The 12,013-nt window shown below is 34.2% G+C and overlaps 2 protein-coding genes across 2 annotated transcripts; both read left to right on the top strand.

The window, feature by feature from the left end:
• The first annotated feature begins 1,965 nt into the window (after positions 1-1,965).
• LOC112998355 (uncharacterized) lies at positions 1,966-3,128 on the top strand. The gene is made up of 4 exons (XM_041006837.1): positions 1,966-2,203; positions 2,281-2,438; positions 2,872-2,999; positions 3,076-3,128. Exons 1-4 carry the CDS (start codon positions 2,063-2,065, stop codon positions 3,126-3,128), a joined length of 480 nt encoding a protein of 159 aa, XP_040862771.1. The 5' UTR covers positions 1,966-2,062.
• Positions 3,129-3,581: 453 nt separating this feature from the next.
• LOC106795052 (uncharacterized) lies at positions 3,582-4,569 on the top strand. Its single transcript, XM_014763588.1, has 5 exons — positions 3,582-3,721; positions 3,793-3,913; positions 4,015-4,185; positions 4,274-4,333; positions 4,405-4,569. The coding sequence occupies exons 1-5, from the start codon at positions 3,582-3,584 to the stop codon at positions 4,567-4,569; spliced, it is 657 nt and encodes a 218-aa protein (XP_014619074.1).
• Positions 4,570-12,013: the final 7,444 nt, after the last annotated feature.

The raw sequence follows: 12,013 nt of genomic DNA, 5'->3' as shown, positions 1-12,013 counted from the left end.
TTGGTCTTCTTGGATTGAAGAGATTCGATAGCACGAGAACTCCCCCCTCCCTCCCCCACTTAACTTTGTCCATCCATTTGTTATCATCTTCTTCATTTTCTTTTTTCACTTTTTTCGCCGATGAAGATTCCAAAATCTTCATCTTTTGCATGGATTAACCCGTCACCTAGCCCGAGCCAGATCCACCCTTGATGTCGCACTCTCCTTGTCGTCGTCGCAAAATGATACTGGAAATCTAGAACTCCTTTTAACTTTTTTTTTTAAATAATAATTTTAACTTAATTAATTAAAATTAAACAATAATCATGTTTTAATTTTAATAACTCATCTTAAAGGTGTCAAATCATCTAAATAAACAATCAGTACCAATAATATACTGGTCAACGCATAAAAATTAACAAAGTGATCAAAATTGCAAAATTTAAAAACTAAAGAGATCAGATATTTTAATAAAATTTTAGGAGATGAAAATCATAAATTAAAAAAAAAAAAAGAAGGATGAAAATTATAATTTAGGCTGCTAGCCCTAGGCTTACACGTACACATAATCACGGTCATGGATACGCTTCAGAGTTCAGGCTGTGATAGTTGCTTGTCGACAGACCCGGTTCACAATTATGCAGTAACCATCAATATCTATATACTAAAATTGAAGTATGTGGAAAATACTAAAATACCCATGGCTAAGAGGTTGACAGCTATCCAAAATTTTGGTTTTTTGGTCAAAATACCCATAGCTGAGAGCTTGACACCTGTCCAAGTTTTTTGTTTTTTGGTCATTTATTTATGCCCTTCTAGGTTGGGTTGGTTTTCTATCACCTTGCTGCCATGTGTTATTTTATGGTTCTATGATTATGGTTTTAAGGCACGTAACTTGGTGTGTTGTTGAGTGATTAGATTGCCGTTTGCAGTTTTGATGGTTGGTGGTGTACGTGGCTTCTTTGTAGCGTTTTTTACTTCTTTCACTAGCAAGTTCCAAGCTGCTGATTGCATTTGTTTCACTTTTTTCATTTGTTTTTAGTTGGCTTCCGTCTTCAATATAGTTGTTTTGTTGTTTAGGATTTTGGCGTGAGGCTATGGTTTCCAGTTCGTGATTTTCGTTCTTCTGTGGTTGAAGGTTCGAGTGCATGTTTATGTTCTTTTAGCACGTGTTCTGTTCTATTCTTTATTGTTCACAAATTCTTGCTTTTCTTTTCGTTGTCCTGCATTTGTCAGTTGTTCTTTGGATTGCATTTACATGATTTTGGATTGATCGTATTATTCCTTTAGAGCTATAATTGTTTGGTTCTGTTTTTTTGCTTTTTTGTTGAGTTGGCTTTTTTGTTTTTTGTCTCTTATAACTGGCTTCAATGGTTGGATTGTATTTACTTGGTTTTTGGTTAATCATATTATTGTTCGTCTGTTGTGCATGTGTGTTTTTTGATTAACCATATTATTGTTTGTGTGTTGTGCATGTGTGATTTTGTCAGGTTTTTGTTGTTTGGTGATTTTGGTTTCTGCATGTTTATGTTACTCTGGCACGTGTTCTGTTCTGTTTTTAATTATTTACAAATTCTTGGTTTTCTTTTTGTTGGCTTCCGTTTGTCTGTTATTGTTCGTTGGATTGATTGATAGTGTAATACTTTTTGTGGTATGTTGGCATTGATGGAAATCTTATTGCATGTGTGGTTTAAGGATGGGTTGGTATTCTGTTTTCCAAAAGCTGAACTTTGTTGTGTTTGTTTTCAGCCTTTCTATTTGTTTGTTGATGGTTGCAATATTATTTGTTCAGAGATATAATTTTTGTTTCTGCTTCTCTGCTATTTGCTGATTTGGCTTTTCTTTTTTGGTTCAGGTTGTTGCATGTATTGGCTTAGTAGTTCAACGAATAGTATCATAGTTTTTATGGTATTTTGTCATTCATTGAAATGTTATTGCTTGTCTCATTTGAGTCTGTGTTGCTATTCTATTTTTTGTTAGCATTATTTTCTATTCTAAATTGACAATCATTCTTTACATAACATTTGCATGGTTTTGGATTTATTACATTTTTCATTTAGAATTGGCAGGTCTATGTAATTTTATGGCGAGGATTCCTGACAAGATTAGGTCTATTGATGGATCAAAAGAAACGCTTAAGCTTGCTGTTAGGATCACCGATCTTTGGTTCGTTGGGACTCCTAACAAGTCTGAGCAAGCGGAGATGGTTTTTGTTGATTCTGAGGTATATTTTGTGCCCTCTATTTGATTGTTGCATTGTTGTTCATGTCATTTATTGATTATATAGTTTGCATATTTCAGGGTGATCAAATTCATGCTATTTGTAAATCGGACCACCTCAAGTCTTGGAAAGCTGATTTGAAAGAGAATTGCACTTATGTTATGCATAATTTCAAAGTTGTTAAGAATGATGGTCAATTTAGAGTGTGCGAACATAAGTACAAGTTATTTTTATTGGAGTGACGGTTGTTAGAGAAGCTGATTTGCATGAACTACCTTTTAAGGAATTTAGATTTCAGACTCACCAAATGTTGTTGCTGGCAATTTTGTGTCTGGCCTGTTTGTTGGTGAGTGCAGTCACAATTTGTGCTTTCATTTTGATCATAACTTCTTTGGATTTTTTCCGATGACCTATTTTCATTTCTGGTGGTTTAAGATATTATTGGGGTCGTTGATCAGGTGGTCTTTCGGCATGTTTCATCGAAAAATACCAGGGTTGTTTTTAGAATGAAGGATTTGAGGTTATGGTTAATCACATTTTTTGCTATCTCCTGTGTATATTTGGTTATTTAGAGTTTATATTGTTGAGAATTTTATTTTTCATTTTGCATGGTGCTTATGTCTATCTTATCCTTATGAGGTGATGGATGTAATGTTGTTTCTTTGCTGTAGTGGTGAAATTTTGTCTTGCACACTTTGGGAGAATTACTGTACTCAGTTCCTATCCTATTTGAATGAACGCGGGGATGATGGGCCGATGGTTATTATATTGACACATGCCAGAATAAAAGATGCACAGGGTAAGTATGATATTTTATTTGCTAATTTCGATATTCAATAGCTGAGTTTTGTTGTTGCTGTTGTTGGCATTTACAGGAAGTTATCCAGCTTCAGTGAGCAATTCCTTCAAGGTCAAAACTATTGATTAATGATCCTATATTGGAAATTCAGGAATTTAAAGAGAGGTATTTTGCTTATCATCTTTGCTCTGTGGTTGTTAAATTCGTGTGACAATTGTCTTGACTATTTTCTGTTGCTTTATTCTATTTATTCGATTGGCTTAGGCTTTTAGATTTAGGTGTTGAGGTGAGTCGAGCTTTGCTACCTGGCGATCAAGCAAGCTCACAAGTTTCAGGGGGAAGTTAGCTATCATCAAAGGATTCGTTTCTTTCAAAGGCTGAAGCCAAAACTATTTTAGAAATCAATGCCATTTCTGAGGTGGACCTGTTATCTGTGTTTATTTTATATTCATTGCAGTTGGAAGTCGAATTTGGCTAGATTTGTTGGCATTCATATATTATAGCTAATGTGTCTAACAATGGCATTTTATTGTTGGCAATTTGATTGTTATGGTTTTTTAAAAGGACGCTGTTTGTGTTACGATGGGGACTATTAGCAAAATAGTCATGGATAACTATTCATGGTGTTATCCAGCCTGTGCTCAATGTCATAGGAAAACTGACATCCAAACAGGACCATTCACATGTGGATGTGGCAAGGATAATGATCAACCTGTTCTGAGGTAATTGGAGTTTTAGTCCATTAACATGTTTTATTCAGTATTTTGTTTTTGACTGGCATCTAAATTTGTAGGTATAGAGTTGAAGTCATGGTTACCCAAAACAATGAGAGTAGCAAATTTTTGCTCTGGGACCGTGAATGTGCTGAATTGATTGGTGAAACAGCTGATGATGTGAATAGGGTCAAGATTGAAGTATGTTCATGCTTTATCATATGCTACTTCTCATTTTATGTATTATATTTTGTTCTTCGAGTTGTAACTAGCAACTGATGAATTTGTGCTGTTTCTGGAAGGATGGTGATCTTGATTTGAATGCTTCCCCTCAAGCACTTGACAAATTGTTGGGTCATGTGCTTGCTTTTAAGGTCAGGATTCAATCAAAATTAAAAAATGCAGTTGTACTTAGATACTCAAAAGACCTGGATTTGATCAATGTTGTTCTCGAGATGCTGCCTGATAGTGAGGTGTTCTTTTCTGATATCTATTTTAGTCGTTGTTGTCATGATGATATGATTCATGAGTTTGACTATCATCAACTTATATATGGTGCAGGCATGTTCCAAAATAGATCCTTCCAATGTTGATTGCAATGATGCTACACAAGCTGAACGTGTGAGTTAATGTTGCTGTCATGAACATTGATATCTTATATTTTTTTATTTACCAGTTTATGCTTTATGCAGCAATCTCTGTCTGTCACAGCTGACCATGATCCGGTTGCGGGATTGCCTTTAACACCCAAAAAGCGGATGTCATATGATGAAGCCGATGATGAGTTAGGGAGCTCTCAAATTTCGCCAGCCCAACTATCGTCTAACAAATTAACAAGACATTCTCATAAGAGCTAATTTAGCTGATTCCAGATTCTTATTGTTGTGTTTTCACACTGCTATTAAAATATTGGTGTTGCAACATGCCCTTCGCGGGCGAGCGAGGGCGAGGCTCACGAGTGCGCTTTCCAAAGGAGGAAAGATGCGCGGAGTCGCCACCAACATTTATTTGTGGAAAACGTTGGAAAAACCGAAGGAAACCGGTCAAAATGAAAATTCTAAGTTCGGGAGTTGTATTTACGCTTGAGGAAGGTATTAACACCTCTTACGTTTGTCTCGTAGGACAACAACCTATTTTTTAGAATTGTGAAATTGTGTTATCTTAACTTTTATTTCTTTTTATTTTTTGAGGTCGACAAAAGCGGGACTCTTGCTCCTACGTACCCTCCATCAAAGAGGAAATCATACCTACGTAGTTCTTCCTTTAAAGGTGAATCAAGCGATTCTTTTACTTGAAAGGTGATCACTTAAAGGTGTTGGACCTTAAAAATGATCCATTTTGCTTAGTAAGAAACTGAAATGATAAACTTTCAAAAACCTATTTTTGTGGACGAGCTTGACTAGGCGAGTTGATTTTAGCCTTAGTTTCACTTTAGTTATTAGTCAATTCAATTAAGAATGAGAAATCCCAAAGAGAAAACGTCCGATTGATTTTTTGCTTTATTTTACTAAAAGATTTTTTTTATTATTATTATATTATTATTTTACCTCTTTTTTGATTTCCAACGTGGTTACGGCACGACCGAACGGTCGGAATTCATTTTAACTGAAATTAACGGATGATACAATTCAAACGATCGGTGGAAATTTATTTTATTTTTAGATTAGGCGAAAAATGACTTAAATAAATGACTTAAGCACGTCAAAAGGGGGTATAGAAAGCGACTGAAAACGAGAATAAAAAATACATGAAACAAAATGTGGACCACCACGGGTACATAGAATGAATTGAAAAGCTCGGTTTGAAGTACTTACCCGTTGAAGACTGAAGAAAACGAAGAACGATCGATGAATGTTGAAGAACGGTCGAGAATCTTCGCGTAATTACTCACGGAAACGTTACGGAAGCGCCTCGGCTTGGATTTTCTTCACAGAAATAATTTTCTTCAGCAATTTCGAGAGAATAAGAAGTGCCAAGAAGGCTGAACCCCCTCTCCCTGCACTCCTCCCCCTATTTATAGCAAAATAGGGGAGGAGCTTGCCACCCAGCTTGCCCAGGCGAGCAAGGTTACTTCCTCCAGAAGCAACAACCTTCTGGAGGAAGAATCTGGAAGGCCCAAGTGGGCCTGATTGCTATTTGTACCCCCCTTTTTACTAAATGCACCCCCACCTTTTTTTGGTAATTCTTTTTCCGTAACGTTACGAAAATTTACGAATTTCGTAACGATACTTATTTTCCTTTCGCAAGGTTACGAGTCCTTACGAATTATGTATTTACTCTTTTTTAGCTTTCGAAGAAGTTACGAAAACTCACAGATTGCGAAAAATACCTCCTTTCGATTTCCGTCACATCACGGAATTTTCACGGATCGCGTAAGCCTGCTTCCTTTTGATTTTCGGCACGTCTCGAGACTTCACATATTGTGCAACAAAGGGTGCCAAATATCTCGAAGCGGCCAATCAATGGTTGTATATCATCAAATTATAATCCCCGGACGAAATTAGGGTATGACAATTGGCATATTGAACAGACAATTATGTAGTTTTTGTTATCACTGCATTTTCACATTTGAAAATCGGTTTTTTTGGATTCATGCTTTTAGACGTTCTAAATTGAGATATGTCCATATTGTGTTCCTGCTGTAGTATTGCAAGTTTTCTTATATTAAATATGACATTGAAAACAATTGATTTTCCCAGTTTATATGTGGATGTATCACAAGACTAGCAAAGCATGTTATTGCAGCTGACATAATTTATGGGACAAATATCGGAGATCATGTTTATATCCAGAAAAATACATTAAAATGTTAGAAATGATGATTAGGAAATATTGATCACTAGCACAACTAAATCAGCATTCATATCTGATTAATTTTCTAACAGCAGAATATACACACCAAGACAAAAGTATTAGCTTTGGAGTCTTGAGAAACATGATCTTGGATCATCAATGATATGTAATTAAGTGTTTCTTTATTATCAATCACCGTTTAGCATGCTTTGTTAATTTAGATAGCATTTTTTGCTTGATTTTGCTTTCGCAAATACAAAATCGGATATTTGATAAATTTACTCCATCTTTCATCATATGTCTCAATATGATGTACAATTAATAAAACAAGTAAAAAAACAATTTCTCTTTAGCTTGACATCCTAATTCTCCCATGCATAACATTTTCGATATCATATTTCTTATCGATGGCGCCAAAGCATAGGCATAATAATGGTTATAAATGCAAGTCTAATCAATTTAGTGCATTTAATTAGCTGTCAGCATTCATAATTTTAGTGTTTTTCCTTATGCTTACTTTTGATTACTTACTTTTCAAGTTTTAATGTGGCCGTCAAAACCATGACTATAATCATGGCTATACATGCATATCTAATCATTTTTATCAGTATTCTACATATAAAGAAGCATGTTTTGCTATGGGATTTTTACAAGATGATAAAGAATTTATTGAGGCAATCAAAGAAGCAAAAGACTGGGGTTCAACACATTATATAAGAAAGCTATTTGTGTTGTTACTTTTAACTGCAACAATGAGCAAACCTGAACAAGTTTAGGACCAAACTTGGCATTGGATGGCTGATGACATTGTCTATAATTAAGAAAATCATCAACAAGTCCAGGTTTGTGCTAATTTCCCATCAGACAAATCAATATTGATACAGCACATAATTTGACTTTTTTTCTCTTTTGTGTATTAGCATTGCAGCTTGATGATAGAACTCTTCAAAATTTGGTCTTGCTTGAAATTGAACAACTGCTGCAAGCAAATCAAAGATCGCTAAGAGACTATCCTTCAATGCCATATCCAGAGGATGCGAATTGTCCAGCTTATCTAGACAATAGCCTTATATTAGTTGAACTGAACTACAACAATGAAGAACTTAGATTAGAGTTTGAACATCTATTTTCTCACATGGCAGGTACATTAAGTACAGAGCAATTTACCCCTCTGAAAATTATTATGTGCATTTCCTTCTTAGCTTTTCTCATCTATAAATTAGTATTTTAACTTCATTCATTTATCTTTAAATCTAACACCACATATCGATGATTTCAGATGAACAAGCTTCAATTTACAACCAGATTGTTGAAGCTATTAATAAAGATGAAAGTGGTATGTTTTTTCTCTATGGATATGGAGGTACAGGAAAAACATACATTTGGAAAACACTTGCAAGTTCACTAAGAGCTGACAATAAAATTGTAATAATGGTGGCCTCTAGTGGCATAGTTTCTCTGCTATTGCCTGGAGGTAGAACTGCACATTCAAAATTTAAAATTCCAGTTCTAGTTTTTGAAGACTCAACTTGCAATATCCATCAAGGAACTCAATTAGCTGAGCTATTAAATCAGACACGTCTAATCATTTGGGATGAAGCACCCATGGCTCACAAATTCTGTTTTGAGGCACTTGATCACAGTCTTAGACATATCATCAAACACAACTCAAAGGACAATACAATCTTTGGAGGTAAAGTCATGGTCTTTGGTGGAGATTTCCGGCAGATCCCGCCAGTCATTCCAAGAGGTAGCCGCAATAATTCCAAACTGTTATCTTACTTATATACATTCTAACATACAGCCAAAAATGATATCATATATTACAATGTTAAATTTAACATTGTCAGGTATGCAATCTTAATCACCACATTAATATCTTCCATTTATAATTTCATTTACTTAACATTATATTATTTAGCAGTTTATCACAACTTAACATTTGTTTGACATTTACATGTACAAATTTTCTTTATTTCTCTGCGAAATATAGAAATTTTAATTGCTGAAGTTCAATGATGAAATATCTAGCGTTCATATGTTACTGCTTATATGATAATTATGCTTTAAACAATATTTTAAAAAAATCATGCATGCCAATCGTCCAAATGTAGCACATCATGCTGCATATACTGCATTCCTTCAAACCAACATCATTCTTATTTTACACACAAAAAAAAACTACATTTAAAAAATGTAGTTATGCAAGATGACATAATCACCTTTAAATAATTCGTTCATACCCCCTCTGCAATACATAAGAAACGAAATGTTAACAAGCAATTCTAGAAGTTGGCCCAATGCTCATATCTTGGCCCAAGATAAATTTAGATAGTTACTGCCCTACAATACCAACGGTCTTAGGCTTCAAATTCGAACAAAAACTCTTCATCTACTTCGTACCTCTTCAATTCACAGTTATTGATATCACATTTATTCACAACCGTGTGGCATTGGAAAGAAGCAAATATTAAATACCACACTAAAGGCCTATCATCTACTTTCTTCTGCAAATCCTTTTTCATTCCTCTGTCCAAACTCTACTTTCACGCCATACACAAAATGAGCACCACATCTTCAACCGCATCAACTGAGGTAAATCATTTCTACTCTTCTCTTCACGACACCTACCTTTTTGTTATGTTTATTCTCATTTTCATGGGTTTTTGGTTTGTGGGTTTTCTGCTATGTGTCTGATGCACGTGGTTTAGGGGTTTTGTGCAATGCCGTTGTTTTTTGTCGTGTCATTTTCCTTTCTTTCTTTTTCAAGTTTGAAAACAAAACTGGACTTGAAGGTGTTCGGCCCTCCTTGGTCGTTTCTTTTCTAACTTTTATGTGCATGGCTTGGTCGTTTCTTTTCTAACTTTTATGTGCATGGCTATCATTTTCATTTTTGTTTTCCACTTTCGTTTTGTTCTATTGTTGTCGTTGTTCTGTTTTTCCGTTTCATGTCTTTGCCTTTGATTTGGTTTCAGTTTGTATGTACATTAGTCCTTTCCGTTGTTTTTCTTTTTTGGTGTTTTGTTTACAAACCTTTATATTGTGCATCCCTATCATTTTATAATTTTCCTTTGGTTGACAAGTTTCTTTTGATATTTGGTTTTATATCCCTGTGATTACAGATGAAAAATGGCATCATGCGACGACCACTGATCATGCAATTTATCGCTGCCTTCAACAATGACAAGGTCATCTTTTTTCTCAATTCTTCCATCACTATTATTGTTACACATACATGCATTTATATTTCCCACTTTTTTTTCAGAATACCATACAACTTCCAGCCTTCTATCATACTCAATGGGCACCAAACTATCTTGAGTTTGCTCATCTCAGATACAATGGAGCCATTTATGAAATACGAGTCAGACAACACAGAGACAAAGTATTTAGCATATGAACTCCAAAACTTCCGGAAAGATTTGAAAATCTATGAGTCAACCAACATCAACTTTTTTGCATGTGACCATCACTCTGCTTTTGACATACATTTCATACCATCACTGGAGCGGCAAACTTGGGGCAGGCAGAGGCATTCATCCAGGAAGCACATATGGACTCTTCAACTTACTCAGGAAATGCTGGATCATCCTGAACCCCTGGTAAGCTGACTTTCATATCTTAATCTCTTTAAACACATTTTTACCATTTTAACAATTTAACTTTTTCCAAATTACAAAAACTCCCCCATTGTACAGAAGTTCCTCTTAGAGCTTGCGGCAACCACATGACAGTCTTAAGGCGGCATGGCCCCCCACTGCAATGGAAAGTTGAAACGTTGAATCCTGCTATTGGTGGAAAAGGTGTTGTCCAACCATGGTATGATTTTCTTGAAGAAATGGATTTTGATGATGGAGATGAAATCTCCAATTACTATAGGTATTATGAAAAAATTTGGGATATCATAATCAGGAGGCAGAAAGATTGGGAAGATGATGACAGTGACTAGGCTGTCTTTATCATTTTGCTGTTAATATGTTGCTGGTGTAACAAACAATACTTTTAAATTTAATATGAATGTTGCTTCTTTTATCTTTTTATAATGTCTTTTTTATTATTCTTTCATCGAAAATCATTTAGACAAAAGATCTGTGCATGCGCACGGGTTACCGACTAGTTTTATTATGAAAATTGCACTGAAATTTCGTTGTTGGAAATTTGGTCATCCTGTAACTTCATGAATGACTAATTTTACTGTCAAAGACTATTAGCCAAATTATCTAACAAATTACCAGATTTAGTGGGATTCCACGGGTTACCGACTAGTTTTATTATGAAAATTGCACTGAAATTTCGTTGTTGGAAATTTGGTCATCCTGTAACTTCATGAATGACTAATTTTACTGTCAAAGACTATTAGCCAAATTATCTAACAAATTACCAGATTTAGTGAGATTCCACAACAAGCATGGAAAGGAGAAAACAAATGCCACACATTATATATTATAAATTAAAAAAAAAATACAGTATAATCTTTTTCTCTAAATACTTCAAGTTGGGTAGATTTTTTTTCCTACACAGCTTGAAGTATTTAGAGAAAAACATTATACTTCAAGCTATGTAGATTTAAATACTTATTGCAGAATGCCGAATAAGCTAATTATGGATTATAATTAATGTTTTTACTGAAGCTAATTAAGGATATCAAATACTGGCTTGACTTTTTTATTTACTCGAATGATTAACTAGAGACAGAAATTTATTTAATATTTCTTTTCCAAGAAAAGAAACATTATTAAGGTTGGTTTCCACTTACCACATTTAATTGGTTAGTATAAATTTGAGTCAAGTTTTTTTTTAATTCTTATTTAAAGTAAAATAAATATATAAAAGAAAAACATAATTTTAACATGAAAAATTAATATTCACTTTTTTTAAGTTAACACTAATTGATTTAAAATTTTGAACCGATAAATCACACATAACTTCATTGGTGTTTCTGAGTTCTTATTTCAATGGAGAAGTTGCTTTTTAATTTTTATTTTTAAAATTTAGTAAAATAAGACTGCATTAATTTACAATTTAATCTAATTTAAAATAATAATATTATTTAATTAACATTTAAAATATAATTACACGTCTTTTTACTTATTTCAGGGACAATTTCACCATAGTAGGATTTCCCCACCCTACCTCACCACCTGGGACAAATGAGCACATTAATCTAATTAAAATGACTTGTTCTCATAATTGAATATTCATTGCTCTTCATATGCTTTTTCCTCTACACACAGGTGCTAACTCTCATTCTTTATTTGTCTTATGACCTTTTCGTGGTTCAATGTTCTATTACCTTCTTTTAAGCTACTAGATTCTTGCTCCTGAAACCTTTTATGCAAAGATATAGGGAAATGAAAATAAAAAACACATTACTTTATGTAAAAAGTGGATCATCACCACTCTAATTAATCATAGGTTCCCAAAACTAATTTAAAAAGCACATATATAGTGGAATCAGGAATACTCGCCTTCATATATGCTTTAAACAAAGTTTGAAAGAACTAAAAG

This window comes from Glycine max, chromosome 11, assembly GCF_000004515.6.
Source record: "Glycine max cultivar Williams 82 chromosome 11, Glycine_max_v4.0, whole genome shotgun sequence".
Classification (NCBI taxonomy): Eukaryota; Viridiplantae; Streptophyta; class Magnoliopsida; order Fabales; family Fabaceae; genus Glycine; species Glycine max.
Note: the sequence above shows the minus strand (reverse complement) of the source record. Positions and strands in the feature narration are given on the sequence as shown.